Genomic DNA, 27,397 nt, shown 5'->3' with positions numbered 1-27,397 from the left:
CTTGATTTAGCCAGAGTTCCGAACAGTCAAAGATGCTTTGATTGCAATGGCAATGTTCCTACCTCTGAGCCAGGGTTCCAAGCCCCACCTGCACTAGAGGTGTGTGGTTATATCTCTGAGCAGGTTAGTTAGAAAATGGCTACAAGACCATGATAGGTGTTAAGACAAGGGGGACATGGAAAAGGAGGTTTGTTCTTCTGGGCCAATCCACGACTAGCGGGCACTGTTTTAGAATTATAGACAATGTTGAAAATCACACAACACCAGGTTATAGTCCAACTGGTTTACTTGGAAGTATCAGCTTTTGGATGGCTGCTCCTTTGTCAGGTAGTACTCCAATCACTTGTACTTTCAAATGAACCAGTGGGACTATAACCTGGTGTTGTGAGATTTTTAACTTTCTCCACCTCAGTCGAAAACCGGTACCTCCACATCTTCAAATCAGTGGTCATTCTTTTAGGACAGGGATGAGGAGATTTTTATTCTCTCAGAGGGCTGTGCAACTTTGGAACTCTTGTCCTCAGAAAGTGATGGAAAGTGACTGAATATTTTTATAGCAGAGTCATAGTCCTACAGCACCGAAATAGACCCTTCGATCCAACCAGTCCACGTCGACCATGTTCCCAAACTAAATGAATCCCACCTGCCTGCATTGGCTCATATCCCTCCAGCCTTTCGTGTTCATGAACTTATCCAAATGTCTTTTAAAGGTTGTAACTGCACCTGCGTCCATCATTTCCTCTCTCAGTTCATTCCATACACAAACCACTCTCTTCCTTGAAAAGTTGCCCTCATGTCCTTTGTAAATCTTTGTCCTCTCACCTTAAAAATATGCCCCCTAGTTTTGAACTCCCCAACCGTAGGGAAAAGACCCTTGTCATTCACCTGATCTATGCCCCTAATGATTTTATAAACCTCTATAAAGTCACCCCTCAACCACCTATGCTCCAGTGAAAAAAGCCCCGGTTTTATTCAGCCTATTTCAAACCCTCCATTCCTGGCAACACCCTGGTAAATCTTGTCTGAACCCTCTCCAGTTTAATAATACTCTTCTTATAACAGAACTGCACACAGTATTCCAGCAGAGACCCCACTAAGGTCCTGTACAACCTCAACATGATGTCCCAGCTCTTACACTCCAAGGTCTAGCTTGCAAGATGTGCATAGGTTTCTGTTGGATACAGAATCGAAGGTTATCAGGAATGGATGAGAACATGGAATTCAAAACATAATCAGATCACAGCCTTGAATTCATCTAATTATCCCTTTTTGTTAATGAGTGTCAAAGGTCAATTTTAATTTAAGCACTTTACTGTGCCCGATATTCCTGTTTATTCATCTCCAGTCGATGCCAACTCTGTTGCCCATGGAGTTGCACACTGTGCACTATTTCCCATGATCCAACATCCCTTTGGGAAGCCTGGCAGACTGAGGAAAACAAACACCTCCCCATCCACTGGGATCTCAGCAGCAACCCTCCCCACCCCATGGAATCACGCAGGTCCATCGGGACGCCTCACACACTCCACCTCCCACAACATTACTTCAACCCCGATGAAGTTTGGAAAACGGCATATTTTTGACACCTCGTGCCAGATTCCTGACAGCGGGAGATCCCTGGTTTCGATCTTTTGCAAAGTCTGTTGGCAAACCAGCCACATCCACACAAACTGTGGCAGATCCGAATTCTCAGAGTACAAATTAAAAATTCTTCCAACGTGTGATTGAGCTCACCCAGAAGCAATCACAGATCTCAAAACCCCATCCACAAATAACAAAATGATCGACTCCAGTACTCCTGATGAACCTCGCTGGTTGACCTACTTGAACGCAAAATTGCAGTTGATAGTCCACACCTACATCTGCCACATGAAGGAAGGAAGGGCCACCAACATTTTAAAAGGAGTACACTTCCACCTCGAGCCTTCCAGTTAGGAATGAGACACATAATTAGAACATACCTTGGAGAACGTGGCACAGTTCACCCACGCTCCAACACACTCCTTGGATACCCAATCTCAGCCATGTCCAATGACTGGAAAGGATTCAATCACAGCAAAATGCAAGAGGGAGAATTGCTCAGACTTCTTATGACTAACTGTACCTCACTGTTGGTCTCGGGCCAGCGATAACATAACTTTTTAAAAAATTCAGTCATAGGATGTGGGCATCACTGACTGGAACATTAGTTAGGCCACCAATGGAATACTGTGTGCAATTCTGGTCTCCCTCCTGTAGGAAGGATGTTGTGAAACTTGAAAGGGTTCAGAAAAGATTTACAAGGATGTTGCCAGGGTTGGAGGGTTTGAGCTATAGGGGAAGGCTGAACAGTCTGGGGCTGTTTTCCCTGGAGCGTCGGAGGCTGAGGGGTGACCTTATAGAGGTTTATAAAATCATGAGGGGCATGGATAGGATAAATAGACAAAGTCTTTTCCCTAGGGTGGGGGAGTCCAGAACGAGAGGGCATAGGTTTAGGGTGAGAGGGGAAAGATCTAAAAGGGATCTAAGGGGCAACTTTTTCACACAGAGGGTGGTAAGTGTATGGAATGAACTGCCGGAGGAAGTGGTGGAGGCTGGAATAATTACAACATTTAAAAGGCATCTGGAAGGGTATATGAATAGGAAGGGTTTGGAGGGATATGAGCCAAATATTGGCAAATGGGACTAGATTAATTTAGGACATCTGGTCGATGGACGAGTTGGACCAAAGGGATTGCTTCCATTCTGTACATCTCTATCACAGCACTAATTGAATTTGGCAGCTAGAGACCAAACAAACTGCAGATGCTGGAATCCAGGGTAGACCACAAGCAGGAGGCTGGAAGAACACAGCAAGCCAGGCAGCATCAGGAGGTGAAGGTGACGTTTCAGGTGTAACTCTTCTACAGAATCTGAAGAAGGGTTACATTAGAAACGTTGACTTCGCCACGTCCTGATGTTGCCTGGTTTGCTGTGTACTCCCAGGCTCTTTCAGAGGGCAGTTAAGAGTCATGGAACATAGAACATAGAAAAATACAGCGCAGTACAGGCCCTTGGGCCCTCGAGGTTGCGCCGATCCAAGCCCACCTAACCTACACTAGTCAACCACATTGCTGTGGGTCTGGGGTCACATGTAAACCAGACTAGGCAAGGTTGGCAGTTTCCTTCCCTGAAGGACATTAGTGAACTGGATGAATTGACAATGGTCACTGCATGGTTACCACTAAACTGTCTTTTTGAATTTTAGATCTTTGGTAAATATGGAAATTGAACATATATGTCTCCAGAACATCAGCCCGGGATTCTCAGTTACTAGTCCAATGACATTACCACCCACCACCACTGGTTCCCACATGCACTTATATTGTGCCTGTAATGAAGCAATAAATCACACTGTGATTGATAGGTAGCTGAAAACGTGTTGCTGGAAAAGCGCAGCAGGTCAGGCAGCATCCAAGGAGCTGGGGGATCAACGTTTTGGGCATGAGCCCTTCTTCAGGAGTGAGGAAAGTGTGCCCAGCAGGCTAAGATAAAAGGTAGGGAGGGGAGACTTGGGGGAGGGGCGTTGGGAATGCGATAGGTGGAAGGAGGTTAAGGTGAGGGTGATAGGCCGGAGTGGGGGTGGGGGCGGAGAGGTCAGGAAGAAGATTGCAGGTTAGGAAGGTGGTGCTGAGTTCGACTGAGACATGGTGGGGGGAGGGGAAATGAGGAAACTGGAGAAATCTGAGTTCATCCCTTGTGCTCCTTGGATGCTGCCTGACCTGCTGTGCTTTTCCAGCAACACGTTTTCAGCTCTGATCTCCAGCATCTGCAGTCCTCACTTTTTCCTGTGTTTGATAGGTACACTGGTATCAAGTCTAGTAAAGAGATCACAGAATAAGTGACCATAAAAACTTGGTCAAAGAGGTAGGGAGTATCTTGAAGGGACACAAGGTTAGGTATTTAGTTGGGGATTTATCCCCACAGCAATTGACGATGTGGTCACCATGGTGGAATAATTTTAAATGGAGATACTGCAAAGGCCAGAAGAGGGTTGGGTGAGATTACAAACATTAAGGGAATATGGGATTGAAAAAAACTAACGCTTGATTGAGACATAGTGTGAGATCAGTGAGCCCCACAGGGTAACCAGATTGGTGCAGGATCACAGACAATGGCACAGGACCACGTGGCTGGGAGTGTTCCGTCACAGTCAAACCAAGGGACAACCGAGGTCTGGATAGGGGTTTCAGCAGCTGGTAACCCAAGCCAAGGGGCAAATAATCCGAGTCAGGGGACAGATACCCTGAGTCGGGAGGGCAGATAATCAGAGTCAGGGGGGCAGATAATCAGGGTCAGGGGGGCAGATATCCCATCAGGGGGCAAATAATCCAAGCCAGGGGGCAAATAATCCGAATTTGGGGGGGCAGGGCAGACTATCTGAGTCAGGTCTTAGTTATGGTACATTCGCAGAAACAGATTTTGGTGTCAAGTATAACAACGCGATACAAACAGATCGAATTCAGCCCCAGACAGTGTGAGAAAGGGACTGGAGCAAGGCGAGTAGAGCTTTATAACATCACTTGGTTGGGTGGGGGAGGGGGGGGGGGTGCGGTGGAGTGGTTCAACTACAATTCGTCGTTTAACCAAAACATCAAAGCGCAAACAAAACAACCAAACCTTTTGTAAATAGAGGATCATTCCTTTTAACACAGCATAGAAGGTTTTCCAGCCTCTTCTCCCTCGGGGAGCTGTGGGGGGAAAATGCAGACAGATGACACATACTCCAGATGGTTCTTCACAGAATCTTTGCAAAACATGAACCTTTAACAGCTTACCATGAGCAGTTTTGGGCTCGATATCTAAGCAAGGATGTGCTGACTTTGGAAAAGTGTCCAGAGGAGGTTTACAGTAATGATCCCAGCGATGAAGGGCTTACCAAATGAGGAACAATTGAGGACTCTGGGTCTGCATGTGATGGAGATAATAAGGATGGGGGGGAGGGGATCTAATTGAAATGTACAGAATACTGAGGGACCTGGATAGAGTGGACATGGAGAAGACGAGTAGGAGACACGAGGACCCGAGGTCACAGCCTCAGAGTGAAAGGTAACCCTTTAGAACTGAGATAGGAGGAATTTCTCCAGCCTGAGGAGAACCCTGGGGAACTCATTGCTACAGAGGGCTAAGGAGATAAACTCACTGAGTGTCTTTAAGACAAAGATAGGTTTTTGATTAATGAGGGGATCCAGAGTCATGGGAAGGCAGGAGAATGGGCTGAGAAACTTAACAGCCATGCTCGAATGGTGGGGCAAGCTTGATGGGCCAAATGGCCTAATTCTTCTCCTGTGCCTTATGTCTGTCCATTCTTTCAAGAATTGGACCAAGGTCGGATGAAAGCTAAGCAGCTCAAGTCTGAAAATGCTTACATCAAAAAGGGTGTCATCCTCTAACAATGTATATCTTCCAGCTGCTGTGGTGGGACAGTCCGGTCTGGAATGACAGTGCAGTCCTGTTGTGATGTTACGGGCAGACCCTGAGAGGAAGGCTACCTCTATTCCCCAAGAGCTGCCGAACCTAAACTAACCCAGCCATGGTGCCTGGACAAGTGCAGTGAATGAACCACGCTGCACTTCTATAATTCCTTTAGGTAGTAAAGCAGGCTCAGATACTCCACTGAGGCACAAGAACAAATGAATGAGAGACAAAGAGTGAAGAGATGAGGATGACCACACGTTCTGTCCAAGTGGTTGGTTTGAGGCTGATACAGTAGCAGAGGACTGGAGGTGGGGGCTGAGGCTGCATCTTTGAGGGGCTCTCAAGGAGTTGGTTTAGAGTCATAGAGTAACACAGCACGGAAACAGACCCTTCAGTCCAACTCCTACATGCCCACCAGGTTTCCTAAACTAAGCTCGTGTTACTTACCTGCGTTTGGCCCATAACAATGTACATGTCCAAATGTCTTTTAAATGTTGTAATTGAAATGGCCTCGACCACTTCCTCTGACAGCTCATTCTAAATAAGAGGAAGACAAGCAGGAGGCTGGAAGAACACAGCAAACCAGGCAGGATCAGGAGGTGGAGAAGTCAACGTTTCGGGTATAACGCTTCTTTAACTAAATCTGTTCCACATATAAACCACTCTCTGTGTGGGAAAAGTTCCCCCTCACGTCCCTTTTAAAACTCTCCCCTCCCACCTTAAACCTATGCCCTCTAGTTCTGGACTTCTCCACTCGAGGAAAAAGACCTTGGCTATTCACCTTGTCTATGCCCCTCCTAATTTCATAAACCGCACTGGAAACATCGTAGCATGCAGAAAATATTACAGAGATAGGAGGAGAGTCAGGACGGCTCAGGAGTTATAAAGCAGCCATGTAGTCTGAGTTGTGGAACTCCCTGTCATGAAATGCAGACAGATCCAGTTAGTCAAGCAGCAGAGTGGATACAGTTCAAGCTGGAGTCTGACTAGGGAAGGTGTAGGAAACTGCTGGAGATCAGTTGGAATGATCCCAAGAGAAAGTTGACAGGCGGGAGGCTGGAAGAACACAGCAAGCGGGCAGTATGAGGAGGTTGGGGGGGTGGGGGGGTCGATATTTCGGCGGTAACCCTTCTTCAGGGCTGCAATGTGGGTTACACCTGAAACTTCGACTTCTCCACCTCCTGATGCTGCCCGACCTGCTGTGTTCCTCCAGCCTCCTGCCGGCCTACTTTGGATTCCAGCATCTGCAGTCTTTTTTTGAGCCCAACAGAAAGTTAGCATACAGGTGCAGCAAGATGGAGTTTAAAAACAGGGAAATCCTGTTACATCTCCACAGCATATTAGTGAGCCTTCAGCTGGAGTACAGTGTAGAGTTTTGGTCCTGATCTTTGAGAAAGAACAGGAGGCAGTTCGAAAAGAGATTCCCTCTGCTGATTCCTGAGCTGAAGAATGGCCAAACAGTTTAGACCTTTATACATTAGGGTTTAGAAGAATGAGGGGAGATCTGATTGAAACATTCCAAGACCCTGAGGGATCTTGACAGAGTAGATATTGAGAATCTGTCTCCGATAGTGTGGCGATCTTATACAAAAAGGACATAGATACAGAAGAAGGGGACACACGTTTAAAACTGAGAGGCAAAGTGATTTCATCTCCTTAAGGGTATTGATTGTCTGGAATTCTTTACCCCAAGACAGGAAGGGAGACTAAATCACTGAAAGCATTTAAAGAGATGGACAATAGATTTTGGAACTATCAGACGGTTGATGGCTATGATGAGCTGAAATAGCAATTGAGGACTCGGGTCGATCAACCATGAACTTGTTGAATGGTGGGATAGACATGAGTGGCTAAATAGCCTACTTCTGTTCCCGATGGTTCTGATATACAACCTTCCACAATCCTGACAGTATCGGATCACTGTCAGAATGCTAGCTGTATGAAGTCAGTCCAACCAGTCCGAGTCTATATCACATGAGCCAGGTCCCATCCATCTTCAACAAAGCCCCTCAACAAAACGCACTATCCCCTACTCCCTCACACATCTTCCCAGAAAACCCATCACGACTGTTCACCTCGACCAACTCACATGTGACACAGTTCCACATTCTCATTGCCTTCTGGTTAAAATAAAAAGTCTCCTGATCTTCACACTGGATTTAATTGTGACTGCCTTATACTTACTCTAAATGTTAGTCTTCCCCAACAAGTGGAAACATCTACTCTATCAAACCTGGTCATAAGTCTTAAAGGACCTCTTTCAGATCACCAAACACCCCAATAACTTAAGCATCTAACTATCACCAACTCTGCCAGGTAAAGTTAATAGGAGAGGGATTTCCCAAGCAACTCGGAAAATCTCACGGTGGATTAGTGTTTAGCGCTGCTGCCTCACAGCACCAGGGACCCGGGTTCAATTCCAGCCTCAGGCAACTGCCTGTCTGAAGTTTGCACAGTCTCCGTGTGTCTGCGTGGGTTTCCTCCCACAGTCCAAAGATGTGCAGGTTAAGTGGATGAGTCATGGGAAATGCAGAGTTAAAGGGATGGTAGTGGGTGGGTCTGGCTGGGAGATGGTCTGGATGGGATACTGTTCAGAGGTCAGTGCAGACCCAGTGTGCTGAATAGCCTCTTTCCACACTGTAGGAACTCTGAGTCTGAAGGGTAGGCACATTTACTTGTGGAGGTCGAAAGGTCCCAGTGTCACATCAGTAATAACCATTAACTAGGAACAGTTTCTGAACGATCTGGATAAAATGAGACAGCAATGATCAAAGTGCTGATAAAACCCAGAACAGTTTCCAACTCAAAGCTGTCCAGCCCTGTGAAGAAACAGTGTTTTTATTAAACACTGTCACTGAGCAGATTGAACATAGTAAGGAATAGTTGGGTCATCCAAGAGAAAGGGCCAGGTCACTTTGTAGGGCACTACTTCACAAATGACTTACTGTGTGTCAACTTGGACAGCCTGCCAGAACTTAACCATTCCGACAAGGGATCGGACAGCACAAACTAACTTGCTGTCCTCCCTCAAGGTTGGATTCCCCAGTTAGCCAGCGGTTCATTGTGGCCCAGGCAAAGAGGGGTGGTCTTTCAGTGAAACATGAACAGCCCAACTGCTCAACAGTAACACTGGGAGAAGTCAGCGACCAACAAGTCTGGCAGGAAGGGGTTGCTCCCACCGCTGATCCTATTCATCGCCTTCAGGCGGGGATCTGTCTTCTCGTGCGTTGGCTCAGGCAGGGATTTCTGCACCTTGGCTAATATTTTGGACAGCTCTGTTCTAATTGTATCATTGCTGTCAACAGTGAACCACATGTTCACACTGAGACACTGCACTCCAGGCAAATCTTTCTGTTACTAGGATGGTGCTCAAGCTACGTACAAATTGTGAAGGTCATTGCATCTTCAATCCTTACTTTTTTTCCCATCGGAATCCGCGTGAACCTTGCGCACCAGGAAGCCATGCTTGTATGTGGCCGCGTTGGGATCTTGCACAATATCCAGGAAGGGGTTGCTCCCACCGCTGATCCTATTCATCGCCTTCAGGCTGGGATCCGTCCTCTCGTCCACCAACTCGGACAGGGATTTCCGTAGCTCTTCCTCATTACTGTCAGAAGAAGCAAACAATAAAAAGCAAATCTTCAGAATAAACTCACAAAAAGCATCAAGGCACAAGTGACAACTTCTGTGGCTCATTTAATAGCAATTGTATGATGGGGGGAAAAAAAAAACAAGTCGCTGGAAAAGCTCAGCAGGTCTGGCAGTATCTGTAATATTACTTCACAGATGCTGCTAGACCTGCTGAGCTTTCCCAGCAAATTCTGTTTTTGTTCCTCATTTACAGCATCTGCAGTTTGTTCGGTTTTTATTTGCAGTTGTATTATTGCTGAATTTGCTATTATGTCTTTGCCCTCCACGCCAATCTCTAGCCATAGACTGGGTTGCTTAGGTGGACAAGCACAAGGTTGAGGACTTTATAATCTTTGGTTTGAAGTTGGTAGTGTCCCCTTAAACTACCCCAGCTTTACAAGATTCTTAAAAAGGATCACAGTTGTGAAACAGTGCAGGAAAATGTATATGAAAATCCTTAACATATTAACATCTGGGCTCAAATGGCGCAGAAATAGATTCCAACCTACAAGCAAAAATAATTACATTTGCATAATGCTTTTAATCATCACTGAATTCTCAAAGTACTTTACAGTGAATTAAGTATCTTTCTGAAATACAGGTATTGTGATAACGTAGGAAATGTAGCAATCAATTTACACATAGCAGGCTTGCACAAGCAGCAATATGATAATTTGATGGTGACTCAGATATAGTTACCAGGGATTCTTCTTTTGCTACCTGGGCAGCCAGTGGGATCTCAGTTTCAACTGATACAAACTCTCAGATCTGTCCTGGGGTGATAAACCTTTACTTTCATGCTCTAGGATTGGAGAAGGATTTGAAGCTACATCGTTGCTCATTTTGAGAGGTCCATAATGCTGCTCCAGCCTCTCACACTTTCCAGTGTACATCCACAAGTCACAAGAGAATGGTGATTTGATTTATTACTGTCACGTGTACCGAGGTACAGTGAAAAGTGTTGTCTAATGTGCCTTACAGGCAGATCGTACTATACAAATACATCAGGATAACAGAACAGAGAGTGCAGGATAGTGTTACAGATGATGCAGAGAGAGATCACAATCAAATTAAAGAGATCCATTCAAAAGTCTGATAACAGCAGCAAGGAAGCTGCTCTTGAACCTGCTTGTATGTGTATACAAACTTCTATATCTTCAGCCCAAATTAAGAGGATGGAAGAAAATATAACCAGGATGGGAGGAGTCTTTGATTATATTGGTTGCTTTCCTGATGCAGCGGGAGTTGTAGATGAAGTCAGTGGATGGGAGGCTGGTTTGTATGAAAGACCGGGCACAACTCTCTGTACTTTCTTCCAGTCTTGGGAAGTGCAGTTGCCATACCACACTGTGGTTCATCCAGATTGGATACTTTCTATGGCACATCTATAAAGGTTTATAAGAGTCATTAGGGACATGCTGAATTTCTTTGGCTTCCCAAGGAAGTGGAGGTATTGCTGTGCTTTCTTGACTGTAAGTGTCAATGTGGTTGGACCAGGACAGATTGTTGTCACTCCCAGGAACTTGACACTCTTCAGCATCTATTGCTCTCTTTACCACACAATGACTTGACTGCACAGGGGGCACTGGACACCAATCTTGCTGCATTGTGTGGTTCACTAGAACAACGATATCTAAAGTGTGGCCCCTTGAAGTATTTTATATTCATTCACAAGGTGGGGTCGTCACTGGCAAGTCAAGCCCATCCATAATTACCCCTGGGGAGGTGGCAGTGTGCTGCCTTCTTGAATAGGAGTGACATGCTTGGGCATTTCAGAGGGTCATTAAGAATTGACCACATTGCTGAGGGTCTGGAGTCCCATATTGGCTAGACCACTTAAGGACATTAATGAATTTGATGACTTTTCTAACAATCTTGAGGTGTCATGGTCACCATAACATAATTTAGTTTATTTTAGGCCCACATTTTCATGTAATTAATTGAATTTAAAGTTCCCAGCTGATTTTGTGGGATTTAAACTCTTGTCGCTGGTTCATTAGTGCCATCGCTCGATTGCTAGACCAATAACGTTCTCCAGATTAACACACCCCTCAGTGCTTCATGTAGACTAGCACCCTAGTGTGTCATTTCAAAGCCTACATATTGGGATGCGGAGTAGGTTAGAGGTCAAAACGCTTTTCTAGAGGTATGGCAGTGTCCCTCCATGAATATTCATCAATGGAAATCGGGAACAATATCATCTCCCTCTAATGGAATCACCCTCGAATGGAAACCAGCGATCTCCCTCAAAGACTGCGTTCATCTCAACTGTTCTACATAGCATCTTCTGGATTTTAAATTTTTTGTGTGTCTCTCTCTCTCTCTCTCATTTTCTCCCTTCCCCTGTTATGATGCCAACCACTACCACCTTCGGGTTGGGGGTAGCTTGCTGCTACCAACCTCTCTCAGTGCAGACCTGCTGAGTTTCTTCAGCAATTTCTGTTTTTGCTTCAGATCCTCTTTCACGGAGTGGTTCTAAGGGCCTATGTGGTTTAAAGTGGTAGAGGAAAACCACTAGTGAGTGTTAAGATTGGCGGACCAGTGGAAATAAAATGTTCACTCATGCCAGCCCCTATGACAGCAAAAGTATGGGTGGACCTTTAATACAGTCTCCAATATTAACCCTTTCAGAACCATTACATTACACAACCGTTACCCTTTCTCACTTTGCCATTTTTGGATGTCAGTTAGTGGGCTTATAAGAAATGGGAGCAGGCGTAGGCCATTCTGCCCATCGAGCCTGCTCCACCATTCATGGCTGATCTTTCTGTGGACTAATTAATTATTTTAACTCTAAACAGGACCAGTACGAGTCAAGACAAATTTGACATTGAAGACTAGGACTCCCTGCCCTTATGAATGGCACTGGGCCAAGCCCTATAATTACTCACTCACTTTTTATAGAAAAAGACTTTGTCTTTCTTCCTCCCCAAGTCAGACTGTCAAGATCATGTAAAGACTTCACAGCTTCACTGCAGATAATCACAGATATATGAAGAGAATTCTCACAGGGACTGAATGAAAAATCAATGCAATTAACGGGTGTGCTGCTAAAATAGGAAAAACTAATTGAAAAGTTATGCTTTCTGAATTTCTATTTCTATTTCGGCATTCTACTAAAGCTTTTATCAAGAGTTCCAACTGTTCCCAGTTCATGGCTGATTAACTTCCCAGTTAACTGTTGCATAAAACTCCACTTCCTGACATTTGGGTTTTGATAATTATATCATACTTGCCCCCTCTAATTAATACAAGTTCACAGAGAAGAGGAAGTTAGCCAAATGAAGAAGGTACTGTTCAAAAATGTGGAGCTAAGAGTATTGTGTGTAATCTCTGGTTTGGGATTACAGCATCATACAAATATAGATTTCAATTAAATGTTACTTTGTTGAACAAGAAGGCCCAGAATTCATACTCATTATCGTTCCACAACTCCTTCCTGACACAAAGAGAACATTACAGAAATGTGCAATGTCATTGCTGACTTCAAATATTCTCAGCAAGGATCTGTTTCAGATTACAGGGTGAATGGATACTAAAGGCCATAAAGTCAAAGAAACAGAATTAGACCATTCGGCCCACTGAATCTTCTCTGCCGTGATCTTCTCTGATCTGATAATCCTCAAATCCACTTGCCTGCCCAATCCCCATAACCCTTGATTCCCTTATTGATTAGGAATCTATCAGCCCTCAATATACTTGAAACACCCATCAGCCGTGATTAAATGGCAGAATGGACTTGATGGGCCAAATGGCCTTGCTTCCACTCCTATGTCTTATGGTCTTATACTTAATGAGCCAGAGACCCATGCAGTAAACAACTCCACAGATTTAGCCTGCACTCTGAGAGACGGAATTCCTCTTCATCCCTGTTATAAATGGACAACCTTTTGCTATTAAGATTATGGCCTCTGGTCCTAAACTCTATCACAAGGAGAATCAACCTCTCAGCATCTATCCTGTCAAGCTTCCTCAGACTCTGATATATTTCAATAAGGTCTCCTCTCATTCCTCTCAACTCCATCAAGTATAGGCCCAGCCTTCTCAACCTCTCGTTCCCACGATCAGAGTTAATCCCGGATGGGGAAATGCAAAGTTGTTCATTTTGGAAGGGAGAACAGAAGAACACAGTAGCACTTAAACCGCAGAAAGCTGCAACACAAAGGGACTTGGGGTTACTTGTGCCCAAAACACAGAAAGCTAGCACATGGGTGCAGCAGGTAATTAGGAAAAGTAATGGAATATTGGTCCTTATTTCAAGGGAGTTTGAGTATAAGAGTAGGGAAGTCTTACTGTAACCGTACAAGATGCTGGTGAGACCATAGCTAGAGTACTGACAGCAGTTTTGGTTCCCTTATCTAAGGAAACATGCCATTTTATTGGAGAGAATTCACAGAAGGTTCACTCAGGTAATCCCCAGTATGGAATGATTGTCTAGTGAGTACAGGCTAAACAGATTGGGATTCTACTCACTGGGATTTACAAGAATGAGAAATGATTTCATTGAATCATGTAGGATTCTTCATGGGCTTGACAGGGTAGAGGCTGAGAGGATGCTTCCCCTCATGAGAGAGTCTAGGACTAGAGGACATGGTCTCAAAATAAAGGGATGCCAATTTAAGATGAAGATGAGGGGGAATTTATTCTTTCAGAGGTTTGAGAGTCTTTGGAACTCTTTGCCATAGATAGCTGTGGGGACAGAGTCCATGTGTATATTTCAGGCGGAGATAGATTCTTGATCAGTCGAAGAATGAAGGGTTACAGGGAATGGGCAGGAGAGTGGGCAGGGAGAATGTCGGATCAGCCATGAATGGGTAACCATGCTCAAGGGGCTGAATAGCCTGCTCATGTTCCTATTTCTTACGGCTTTATGGAACATTTTACAGTGTTGCACAGCATTCATACAAACCTTGACACCAATGACACTTTCTCTTACTGAAATAATGCTTCTAATCGTACTATATGTCACTGTGTTCTGCTGCCATTTTATTTTTCAGTCTGTTTCTTTGAACACCTTGAGAGCTAATTCATTTTTGGTGCCATGCACTGCTTGTCACTATAATTAAGTCGCTCTGTTTTAATCCGAAGGCTATTTGCAGCTGGACCAAATTCTCATTCCCTGAATTTAGTCATTGGAACCTTTTTAGCTCCCACATCACAAGACTGGAGATAAATCCTAATATAATAGCGATTCTGATATTCAGGCATCAGTGGCACTGTTATACCCTCCTCATTTTACATCATTCTTTCACAGTGTTAAAAATATTCTGCAAGCTTCAGTTCTGCTCATCTCCCTGCAGTTCTTACGTTGTATGGAGACAGGATGTGGCCATTTGGTCGCTCTAGTCTATCTGACGGTCAACAAGATAGTCAGAACAGATCGCATCATGAAATCTTTTGTTGCTTAATCTTTCCTGACCTCCAGCCCGTCACAGAATTTATTCTCCCCATCTCTTTGCTGCATCCCTACAACTTCCCAGAAATCTTAAAAACGTTTACATTTTTAATTCTGATGAACGGCCATTGACTTGGAATGCTAACTCCCTTTCTCTCTCCACAGACACTCCACATCCCTTTTTTGCTTTCAAAACAACCCGAGACATTTTATTTCACATTCGCAGCGTGTGAGCGCATCACTGGCTAAGCCAGCATTTATTGTCCATCCTTAGGTATCCTGAAGATAGTAGTAGGCTATTTGATGACATTGTGCCACGGAGGAGGGAGCTCCAGAGTTTTGAACAAGCCACACTGAAGGAACAGCCATGTATTTCCAAGTCAGGATGGTGAGGGGCTTGAAGGGGAACTTGCAAGGGGTAGTGTTCTCATTTATCTGCTGTCCTTGTCCTTCTAGATGGGAACGTTCTTGGGTTTGGAAGGTGCTGCCTAAAGACCTTTGATGAATTTCTGCAGTGCATCTTGGGGATGGTACACACTGCTGCTACTGACCTTCCATGGTAGTGGAGAAAATGGATGTGATACCAATCAAGCAGGTTGCTTTATCCTGGATGGTGTCAAGTTGCTAGAGAGTTATTGAATCTGTACTCATCCAGACAAATGGAGAGTATTTCACTGCACTCCTGACTTGTGCCTTGTAGATGGTGGACAGGTTTTGGGGAGTTACTCACTGCAAGATTCTTAGCCTCTGACTGGCTCTATAACCATTGTATTTATCTGGCGAGTCAATTTCAATTTCTGGTCAATGGTAAATGGTAAGTTGCTGGATGTTGGTATGGGGAGGGGTGGGGGGGGGGGTGGTCTGCAATGATGACATCATTCAATGTCAAGGGCAATGGTTAGATTCTCTCTTGTTCAAGATGGTCATTTCCTGACACTTGTGTAGTGTCAGCCCAAACTGCATATATTCCAGCTCTTGGTGCATTTGGACAGCTCAGGCACTTGAATGGTTAAGATTGGGTCTTCACCTGGGCCAGAGGCTGTGGTCTCGCCTATTGAGACCGACTGACCAATCAGAGATTGGCAACTCTTCAGTACTTGGCAGCGCCACTGAAGACACACTGGCACCTGGCATTATGACACCCAGAGACCAGAGATCTTGGATTGACAAGGGATCCAGGCAGGGCAAAGTGGAATGGGGTGACACCAGCAAGTTGGCAGCAAGAGCAGTCAATGACTTTGAACGAGGGGACCCACTGAATGCCCACATTGGTTTATTGCATCTCTCCATGGCAGATATCTCAGCTGTCAGCGGAATTTAGAAGAGTGGGGTGGGGGGTAGAAACATTTAAAATTATGAAGGGAATAGATAAGATAGCAGTAGAGAGGTTGTTTCCACTGATGTGTGAAAGAGGGTATAGCCTCAAAATTAGGGGAATCTATGGAGTTCCCTGCCCAGTGAAATAGGTACGGCTCCCTCATTGAATGTTATTAGAACTAAGAAAATGTTTTGAACACTAAAGGTTTTAAGGGTTATGATGAGAGGGCAGATAAATGGAGCTGAGGCCACAAAAAGATCAGCCATAATCTTATAAATTGGTGCAGCAGGCTCGAAGGGCCTACTCCTGCTCCTAATTCTTATCTTCTTAATGTTAGTCAAGGGTCTATTATTGAGCAGGATATTGGGAATAAATACCCTTCTCTTCATTCAAAAGTGTTACTGCATCAACCACACGAATCAGAGTCTACCTTAATGTCACATTCAAAAACAAAAAGTAAAACAAAAAGTTCATGGAAAAGTTTATTTATTGCCACAATAATCCAATACAACAAACTACCGAGATAACCAATACAAATGTCCCTTCATCAGTGGTTTATGATCTATCATTGATATTTAAATAGAGCAGGGAGATAGCATAAAGAAATGTAGGAACTGGGGCACATGGCACAGTGGTAGTGTCCCTTCCTCAGAACCAAGAGACCTGAGTTCAAATCCCATCTGCTCCAGAGGTGTGTAAGAATATCTCTGAACAGGCTGAGTAGAAAAGTAGGTTAGTAACAAAAGCAAGCTTTTAAAAGTATACTTATTGTCACAATAACCCCTCAAAAACAAAATGTACGTCAGACAATACAGTGCTCCCTCAGTACTGCATTGGCCCATCAGTTCAAATACTCATGTGTCTGGAGTGGGCTTTGAGCCCAATGACTCTGACTCACAAGCAAGCTACATAAAAACATAGGACATAGCAGCAGTAGGCCATTCAGCCCTTCAAGCCTGCTTCACCATTCAATATGATCATTACTGATCATCCAACTCAATACCCTGGTCCTGCTTTCTCTCCACACCCTTTTATTCCCTTTCATATCCAGGACTTTATTTACCTCCTTCTTGAGGTCAGAAGTCACACGACACCAGGTTATAGTCCAACAGATTTATTTAATATCATGAGCTTTCTGAGCGCTGCTCCTTTCTCAGGTGAAGTGTACCTCGTTCTATAAAACATTTCAGCTTCAATCACTTTCTGTGGCGGAGAGATCCACAGGCTCTCCGCTCTCTGGATGAAGCAATTTCTCATCATCTCAGTCTTTAATCACCTACCCTTAAACTATGACTCCTGGTTCTGGACTCCTCCGTCGTCACAAATATACTTCCTGCATTTACACGGTCTAGTCATGTTACAATGCTATAGCTTTTTTGGAGATCTCCACACCCCTATTCTTCCTCCTCCAGACAATATAGTCTTCAGAGGCTGTACTCATTGGAATTTAGAAGAATGAGGGGGAATCATATAGAAACATATACAATTATGAATGGGATAGATAAGGTGGAAGCAGAGGTTTGAATCCACTGATGAGTGAAATTTAGAACTGGCTGGGGGGGCACAGCCTCAATATAGGAGGAGCAGGTTTAGGACTGAGTTGAGAAGGAACGTCTTCATCCAAAGGGTTGTGAATCTGAAATTCCCCGCCCTGTGAAGCGGGTGAGGTTACCTCATTGAATGTTTTTAAGGCAAAGATCGATTTTTGAACAGTAAAGGAATTAATGGTTATGGCGGGGAAGACCTGAGTCTGTAACAAGATCAGTCATGATCTTATTGATGGCACAGCAGGTTTGAGCGGCCAGATGGCCTACCTAGAGTCATAGAAATGTGCAGCACAGAAAGAGACCCTTTAGTCCAACACTTCCATGCCAACCAGATATCCTAAATTAATCTAGTCCCACGTGCCCATATCCCTCTAAACCCTTCCTCTTCATACACCCATCCAGATGCCTTTTAAATGTTGTAATGGTATCAGCCTCCACCACTTCCTCTGGCAATTCATTCCATACCCGTACCACCCTCTGCTGAAGATGTTACTCCTCGGGTCTGTTTTATATTTTTCCCCTCGCACTCTAAATCTTTGCCCTCCAGTTTTGGATTCCCTTAACCTGGGGAAAAGATCTTGACTATTCATCCTATCTGTGCTTTTCATGATTTTATAAACCTCTATAAGATCACCACTCAGTCTCCCACGCTCCAGGGAAAACAGCCCCAGCCTATCCAGCCTCTCCCTGTAGCTCAAACCCTCCAACCCTGGCAACATCCTTGTAAATCTTTTCTGAAACCTTTCCTAGACAGATGAACTTTTTGAACGTTCATTTTACGCCACCACTTTTGCAAAAGACCTACATTAGCACCGGTTTTCACTAACCGAAAGAAATCTGAAGAAGATTTTCACTTTTACGAAGAAAGGCAAAATTTTTCCCATATAAATTAATGCTATTTCGCTTTTCGTCATTTCAGATTACGAAAGGTTTCATAGAAACACTCTACTTTCGGATAGCGGACGATACCTGTCACAGGGCCTGCTCCTATTTCTTACATTCTTATGGTCCTAAGTGATCCAGTCTCTCTCCATCTGATAGTCCTACCATCTGAGGAGTCAGTCTGGTACCAACTCCGACATGGCTCACAACCTTTAGCCTTACAGTTGGAACTGGTCTCATCATTGGTGCAATTCAGGGTTAATTCGAGCATTTGATAAGGAAATATTTGTAGTCGAGAGCATGGTGTTAGGAAAGCGCAGGTCAGACAGCATCCAAGGAGCAGGAAAAATGACATTTCGGGCATAAACCCTTCATTGGGAATAAGCCTGATGCAGAGCCTGTGCCTGAACGTTGATTCTCCTGCTCCTCAGATGCTGCCTGAGCAGCTGTGCTTTTCCAGCACCACACTCTCGACTTTGATTTCCCAGCATCTGCAGTCCTCACTTTCTCCAAATACTTGGAGTACCATTGGAACAGGTCCCTTAATCAACAGTACTCCAGGGGTTAATTAACGTTCTCGCAGACTTCAAACAGTTCAGTGATGACAACAATTCACATTTTACTGTAATAAGCCCAGAGGCGTTAGAAAACAGAAAAATTGGATTACATTCCAAAACAATCAGAGTGAAAAAACAAACTACATTACATATACACTCATCTTTCTCTTCGTCACAGCCCACACACTGCCCCAGAGACTGCCGACTATTTCCAGTTAGGTGTGTTGCTAATTATAATCTCTATATAAAATAATGACAATCTGTGCCTTCAATCTCCCAGAGGTTACAAGAGTGTTTACTTAATGCCTAACACATGGTCTATTGATTGCGACGAGACACATCTGCTTTGGGAATTATGTAAAAGAGTTACTTAACTGTACCGTCAGAGGGGATTTAACCTCAAATGTTAACTTTCTCTCGATCACAACAGATGCAGCTTAGAAGCTGAGTGCTGCCAACATTGGCTGATTTTATTTTTGCAGCATCATGCTCTTTTTTTGGTCAGTTCCGTGAAGGGAAGCAAAGTTGGGGCTGGTCTCCCTGGAGTGGAGAAGGCTAAGGTGCTGATTTAGGAACGCTGATCAAAATTACACGGAGCTCTGACAAAGCAGACAGACTGGAGGCTCAAGGACACAATTCCAGGGTGAAAGAAATGGAAGCACTAGATGGGAAATAAGATTTATTTTTAAAAACACACAGAAACCTGGAACATGCTACCTGAAGGGGTGAGAGAAGTAGATTCAATAGTGATTTCATTGAATCCCTACAGTGTGGAAGCAAGCCATTCAGCCTATCAAGTCCACACTGACCTTCCAAACAGCATCCCATCCAGACACACGCCATCCCTGCATTTCCCATGGCTAACCCACCCAGCCACTACATCCCTGGACACTATGGACAATTTAATAGGGCCAATTCAGCTAACCTGCAGGAAGAAACTGGAGCACCCGGAGGAAACCCATGCAGACACGGTGAGAATATACAAACTCCACTCAGATAGTCTCCAGAGGGTGGAATCAAACCTGAGACCCTGGCGCTGTGAGGCAGCAGTGCTAACCATGGAGCCACCATGACTACTTAAGAAAATAACTGGATAAATATTTGAAGAGGGAAAATTTTGCAAGGTTACCTGAAGAGGGAAAATTTTGCAAGGTTACAGGGCAAGAGCAGGGAAGTGAAGCTCACTGGGAGGCTCTTTCAAAGAGCCAGCACAATAACAATGGGCCAAATGGACTCCCTGTGGGTTGTATAATGCTACAAATAATCTTTTATGTGAATGTGGATGGCAGTCTGAAATGCTATTAATACTTTTCCCAGACGCCAAGAGCAGCACAAGAAGCTGAATAATTTATTGATGAGTGAGCAATCAACTGACAAGTATTTCAGAAATATTTATTATTCAGCAATAAATTTATGTTTCTCCATTAATATTCTCCTGTTCACCATCCACCAATTGCAGCTGTCAGTCACCTTGGCAACACAGGTTTCAGAATGACCTAGTAGGCCGGACTCTCAAAAAAACCCTCTCTGGTTTATTAAAATTCCAGACCCGTAAATTATAGACTGGAGCTGTGAAAGTAATTCAATAAATATGTGAGAGACTGTGACTCTCAATGGATGACTGAAGCAACGGGGAGGGTTTATGACGTAAAGAACAATGCGATAGCAGGGGTCTTAGTTCAACAGTGCAGCAGATAACATAGCCATTCAAGAAGAAATCTCCTTGAGCCTGAAAGAGCTTTTAATATTTTGGTAGTTATGCTCAAGTGAGAGACACTAGCACCGGGAAACACACTTCACCCAGTTACAATCTCAAGAACCAGTGGGTTGGATGCATCAAATGTCCAACACGTTAAAAAATAAATAATTTTCATTTATATATGGCACCTTTCATAATGTCAGGACATCCCAAAGCACCCCACGGCCAGGGAACTATTTTGAATAGTGAGGCCCTATTATAAGTTTACATGCACAGCAGTCAACTTGTGCACAGCAAGATCCCACCAACATCATGAGGATGGCCAGATTAACTTTTTTTGTGATTATGAATGAGGGATTAATGCTGACCAGTGAGGCAGGGAGAACCTCCCTGCTCTCCTTCAACAAGGTTTGCCTTCAGCCAAGCAGGGGGCTCAGTTTAACATCTCAGCCAATGATGAAAGGAAACCGGGGTCCACTTTCTCAGAATAAGGTTCAGGCAGATTGGAAACTGGATGTGGAGGGCTTCCTTCACTCAGTGAATCTTTGGAATTCTTTAACCCCAAGGACTGTGGAAACTCAGTCATTGAGTATATTCGAGACAGAGATCAGTGTCAAAGAAGTGGGAATTGCACAGGGTGATGGTAGATCAGCCAAGATCTTACTGAACGTCAAAACAGACTCAAAGGGTAGACTCATAGGGTAGAATGGCCTGCTCCTGCTATGTGTCTATGTCTATGTCCTCAGGCTGCACTCAAGTGCCGTTCACTGTTGAGTGATGCCAACCTACACCGACATTCAGTACAACTTACACACAGTCTTCCTTCGTGTGATTGATTGCCAAGAACGCAGGGGCCAGAGTGAATGAGATGACGCCCAAAATGGTGAAAGTTGTACCCAACTCTTAACCTTAGCAAGGTAGGGCAGATTTTCACCCCAAGATCTTCCCACCTCCAGGTCCCCGGTGAAGATCTCAGAATTGTGAGCATTAGAAACAACACTAGCCTCTTCTTTGTCCACAGTCAAGGCTTCCCCGTCAGCTTCGAGACCTGGTCGAGTATCTGACACCCACCCCTTGGCCATGGGAGGGTTTCCTGAGCTCCATCTGATGACCGACAGAGCCCTGAACCATTCACATTCAGGTCAAACCCCACGAGTCAAAAGCTGCAGCCACTCTCGGTGACAGATGGAAGCTACAGCTTGCGCAATGTTTGTGTCAGTGGTGAGGAAATGATGAACGCCTCTGCTCCACAATGGCCCTTTGCAAAACATGGTGTCCCCTTCCCATAGGGCAATGCATTCCCAGGGGGTTGATGTACAGTCCCAAAAATAACAGCATCACCACAGTTAAACCTTCATGCTCCTGTCATAGGTAACAACTGAACAACAACAAGCATTGTAACATCTTCCCAAGGACTTCGCCAGTACGGAATTCCAACAAACCCTTTGTTCGGAGCTAAAGATGACCAGACTATTGCCTGGGTTTTCTTTTCGTCGTGCACAGGATATGGGCAGCACTGGGTGGGCCAGTATTTATTACCCATCCCTAACTACCCAGAGGGTAGTTGAGAGCCAACCACATTATTTTGGGGCTGGAGTCACATGTAGCCTAGACCAAGTAAAGATAGCAGGTTACCTGCCCTGAAGGACATCGGTGAACCAGATGGACTTTCACAAGAATTAGGCTCTCTTTTAATTTAGAATTTCACGTCTTACCATCTGTCACGGTAGGATTTGAACCCAAGCCCTCAGAACAATAACCTTGGCGGTGGGGAGGGGGGAGGGGGGTGGGGGGTGGGGGGGGATGTCTGGACTACCAGGAGAAAGTGAGGTCTGCAGATGCTGGAGTTCAGAGTCGAGAGCGTGTCGCTGGAAAAGCACAACAGGTCAGGCAGCATCCGAGGAGCAGGAGAATCGACAGTTCGGGCCAGAGCCCTTCATCAGGATTCCTGACGAATGACTTTGGCCCAAAATGTCGATTCTCCTGCTCCCCAGATGCTGCCTGACCTGCTGTGCTTTTCCAGCAACACGCTCTCAAGTCTGGACTACCAGCCTAGCAGCATTATCACTACCTTGCATAGGGACACAGTGCCTGAACATCACATTGCAAAGTCTGACACAATCTCACACCTCCTCACTGCCTAATGCTAACTTCAGGATTCAGATGTGAAGAGGCAAGGAGCAAGACAGGGATGATAGGAGAGGAAGCATCAACAAACTGAGACCTCTGGAAAACTGAAGTGGCAACCACGGATTCTACAGGCAGACAAGTTCACTCAGACATCTGACACTACTTACACTTCAGCACTGAGATAATACAGGGAGACTTACAGAATAGTCCCCCTAATGGGGGACGAGGAATTCCAAAAGGCAGGATTTTCTCCTTGAAGCAGGAGCGTTTAACACCATGGATAGCTTGGAGTGAGAAACTCAGGAGCTGGAGCGTCAGCAACCAGAAGGACACAGACGTGAAGTCATTAACAAAACAGCCAGAGGCAACATAACCAAAAAGATTTTCTGACACTGTGAGACATGACCTGGAATACACTATCCAAAGTAAAAACAATGACTGCCGATGCTGGAAACCAGATTCTGGATTAGTGGTGCTGGAAAAGCACAGCAGTTCAGGCAGCAACCGAGGAGCAGTAAAATCGACGTTTCGGGCAAAAGCCCTTCAGGATTATATTCCTGATGAAGGGCTTTTACCCGAAATGTCGATTTCCCTGCTCCTCGGATGCTGCCTGAACTGCTGTGCTTTTCCAGCACCACTAATCCAGAATCTGGTTTCCAGCATCTGCAGTCATTTTTTTTACCTATTTAATTTTAACCCTACTGTGAATCCTCTTGCAAGGATGCCTGCCTTGAAGAAGTTTTCCTCTTCTCTCTACAAGAATCTCAAGGAGTCCCTCTCCCACTGCAACTCCCCGGTCATTTCCTCTGCCCGTATACTATCCAAGGACAAGATCTAAAACTGGATAAATATTTCAAGGCAAATGGGGAAAGGCAATTGATCAAAACCCCTGCACAGTCACAATGGGCTGAATGGCCAGAACAGAATCATTCTATTATTTTATTATGCTCCTAAAACATTTCAAACCTCTGACTTACCTTGTACAGTGCCAAGGGAGATATACATGATTACATTCAAATCCATGTTCAGAGCACAAGTACAGCTTCCTTCATTTATTGCGAACATGACTCAAAAGCTACCCTTCATCTCCCACCTGTACCAATTTACAAGACAGTAATCTGTCTAATTAGTGTGTGATGGCTAATATGATACTATCATTTGAACCCATCTGATGCTGTAGCAATTACAAGGCAGGGAGACCCAGCGCAATTAGCAAGCACCAAATCCTATCTGCTTCCTTTAAGCCATACAGGCTGATCGAAAATGCATAACGAGGAATGATTGTGCATGTTTCTGCCTGTTACAGTCCAGTGTACTGACAATGAAGGCCAGAGCAATGCATGAAAGTGATGATCTCAGCTGGTCTGCGGGGATGGACTCGAACAGTTAACTAATCAATGTCTTATTCCTGATATGAGGAGGAAGTATCCCTGGGAGTGCATCGATATTTCCAGGGGCAGGAGGTAGTACATCAGAATTTCCAAGGGGTTACTCAGAGTATACCATTATTTCCACAGGCTCCCTGAGAGCTTTCACTGCTCCAGAACACAGACAGAAATTACAGTGAGCTCTGCAAAATGTCCTGATTATTCCTAATCACAAATGACAACAAAATTACAATGCATTATGACAACGTCAAGTACTCAAAACAAATACTCCACACTTACATGGTCCACTGTAACTTCTCATTCTTTATCGAGCTGTACAGAACCTACAGAAAAAAAAAGTGAAAAGAATCATGATAAATAATGAAAGGTCTGATCAGTACCGAACGTGGAATCGCTTCAGTGCATTAACCTGATGCAGTTGCTCTCCCATCAGTCAGAGATTACAGCTCAAAGCATCACTCCAGGAATCAAGCAGCATATACTGACATTACAGTGCAATACTGACAGAGGACTAAGTTCACCTAGATGCTACATTTAGGTGTAATGTTAAACTGGAAGTTATGACATGGGGAGACAATAGATTCATATTCAGGAAGAGTAAGATCAAAACCACCGAAGAGTTTTCTTTGTTTTTCATGCCAAACAATCTTGTGAACAGCTTGCAAAATGAGGGTTAAATTTCATCTCAAGTTTTCCTTGGAAATATTTAATTAAGCCTTTAGTTTTTTTTAAAAAGTGTACATGCGGGAATAAGGCAGGATCACATTGTTCCATTGTCCCACATTTCTGCTTCTAGAACTAGTGAACTTGTCCATTTATCACTCTACCCAAAGGAAAAGATCTTTTAAAAAGATGTTAAAAGGGTTTTTTCAAAATGCTATTTTAACAGATGGTTAACTTGATTCCTGTGTTTTGGATTAGTGTCAGCTTGTTTGTATCAAAGGCACCAGCTATCTGACAAAATATCTCTCCTCTTCCAATTCCATTTCCCTACAACTCCCTCACCTTTGATGATCTGCATTGACCTTAATGGGGCTTTGCAAGTAAATTAATCATTTGAAAACACAGGTGATTTCCTGGTGGTGGTTATTAAATGGAAAACTACGTTGGGTGGCTTATGAAAAGAAACAACATTCAGCTGGGTGCAAGAGCACTCTGGACATTAAAAGAAAACGCAAAATATCACTCAATATTTCTCAAGATTCTGGCTTATTTTTCACTCCCAAAAGTTACCAGAAGCAGACAGGAAGGTCACAGACAAACTCAACATGTATATAATGTAAATTAAATCAAGGTGATTTTTGGTTAAGGTGTTAGAACATAGGTACAGGAGCACGCCATTAGCTCCTTAGGTTTGTTCCCCCAAAAGGAGGTAGGTTTTGATCCACTGAGGATGAAGTTGGGAAATGATACTGCACAAAATGCTTTTTGTTCATACTTGACTATTTAAGGAATGACAAAAAACAGCACAGTCCCTGGGAACTGCATGAGTGTGTTATATTTTTATTGAAAGGTTACCCGAGAAAAAGGTATTATCCTCAAAGTTATTCCCTCTCTGCGCCCCCATTGCTTCATATAAAAGTACCTTTATCTTTGTTATGGATTTAGTTCAAAACAAGTTCCCATTTGTTTTTCTTACAGATCCCTGGCCACCTCGATAACACTTTGTCGAATAGGTTCAAGCTCTTGTGATGGAGATTCTCACTGAGTAAACTGATGAGCCACTACTATGGTGTACGTACACATTGGCCAACCACCAGGGAGCAAGCTGTAGTTGTCTTTTCAAGCAAGATTTCCACTGAGGACCAGGTGGCACAGTGGATCAGGTTGCTTCCACTTCATCTCTGACTTCAGATCAGTCATCGTCAGTGTGTGTGTGTGTAAAACATTTCCCTGTTTCTGTCACGTTCTTCAGCTGAAATGAAGCAGTCACTCCCAATCTAACAGGGCAGTGTGTCACATCTAAATGCTCTCAAAATACAGCACAAAGAGACCTCAAACTGCCTTCTGTGTAACGCATCACACTTCACCCTGTTGGAGAGTGTGGAGAGTGACAATCAAAGAGGTCTCCCTGAGCTTGACTATTTATAGCCATGTTACAAAATATGTGTAAAATAGCAGCAATACACTGCAAAAAGTGACAATGGAAATTCTTCTCCACTAAAGGGATAGAGTCTGAGGAACTTTACCTGGTGCTAAGTCTTTTCAAGACCATGAACCAATTAACCCAGCATTTGACAACTAGTGGATTGAAACCTGGGGACCCAGAACATTACACAGGTCGCTGGATTAATAGCCAAGCAGTAAGACTTCTGGAAAAACCCTTGTGTCTCACCCACTATTACACAAGACATGATGCAGCTCAGTCCTGGCTCGGTCACATGAGAAATATTTATTCCAAAATCACTGATGTCCTTCCAAAATTTCACAAATTGATTGGGACAATCCTCCACTGACTTCATCTATACTTATTGCTGCTTCGGAATAGTAGCCAATGATCCCTCCCATCCTGGTCATAACCTCTTCCACTGGGCAGAAGGCTTAAAACACACATACAAGATCAGTTTCTTCCCTGCTGTTATTAGACTTCTGAATGGACCTCTCAAATTTCAAATTTAAATGTTGGTCTCACTCTTCTCTGCAGCCAGAACACTTTATTCCTCACTCTGTTCTATTACCCAAATGCACTTGGTATGGTATGATCTGCCCAGACTGCATGCAAAATGAACTTTTCACTGTACCCAGGTACATGTGACAATAATAAATCACATCAAATCCAATCCTGGAGTTTTTGCTGCAATTTGTTTGGTTCCATATATGAAAATGCTGCAGCAATCTCAGACAAACATCTTTTTCTTTTTATCATGCTTTCACATTACTCATATCACCACCCTCCCTGTAACAGCACAGCCTTTGACAAAGGTTGTTTTTAATAGTACCAAACACAACGCAGTTACCACACAGCATGCAGTCTAAAGTAATAAAGTCTTCAATACGTCACACACACTTCATCAGGCTCCCAGCTAGTTCAAAATTCCAGAAACATCGTGATTGCACTTTCCAAAAAGATCTGACCTATCATTAAGAATCCCATTCACTGCAAACCCTGGTTCATAACTGCACTAAGCAGCTGTTTTGCTATTGTGAAGCAAGATGGTGTAACCACAATCTAGGTGAGTGAATAGGTTTTCAGAGGGAATTCAGTCCATCAAAATTGGTCTGCCGTTAAATGAGATCCTGGCAGACCAGTAACCTCTACCCCATCCACTCATCGTGGTCACACAGCCATGAATGTCCTTACCCAGCAGAAAGTGATAAATCGCCGCTTTTATATTCATCAACTGAGTGAGCATTGACTGAGCATGGAAGCAAGTGCTATACCACAGTGCAAAGCAGGACAGGAATCAAGGAATGC

General features: G+C 44.1%; 1 protein-coding gene across 14 annotated transcripts in view; it reads right to left on the bottom strand.

Moving 5' to 3' along the window:
• LOC140484719 (PH and SEC7 domain-containing protein 1-like) overlaps positions 1-27,397 on the bottom strand; it is a 208,566-nt gene that overhangs the window by 11,398 nt on the left and 169,771 nt on the right. For all 14 annotated transcript variants that reach the window (XM_072583468.1, XM_072583466.1, XM_072583473.1 and 11 more), the window contains 3 exons: positions 24,262-24,305; positions 8,853-9,043; positions 4,639-4,709 (listed from right to left, as the gene is read on the bottom strand). In XM_072583468.1, the coding sequence (XP_072439569.1) occupies positions 4,639-4,709; positions 8,853-9,043; positions 24,262-24,305 (306 nt within the window). The remainder of the gene's footprint in view (positions 1-4,638; positions 4,710-8,852; positions 9,044-24,261; positions 24,306-27,397) is intronic.

The sequence above is a fragment of the Chiloscyllium punctatum genome, chromosome 13 (genome assembly GCF_047496795.1).
Source record: "Chiloscyllium punctatum isolate Juve2018m chromosome 13, sChiPun1.3, whole genome shotgun sequence".
Lineage (NCBI taxonomy): Eukaryota > Metazoa > Chordata > Chondrichthyes > Orectolobiformes > Hemiscylliidae > Chiloscyllium > Chiloscyllium punctatum.
Note: the sequence above shows the minus strand (reverse complement) of the source record. Positions and strands in the feature narration are given on the sequence as shown.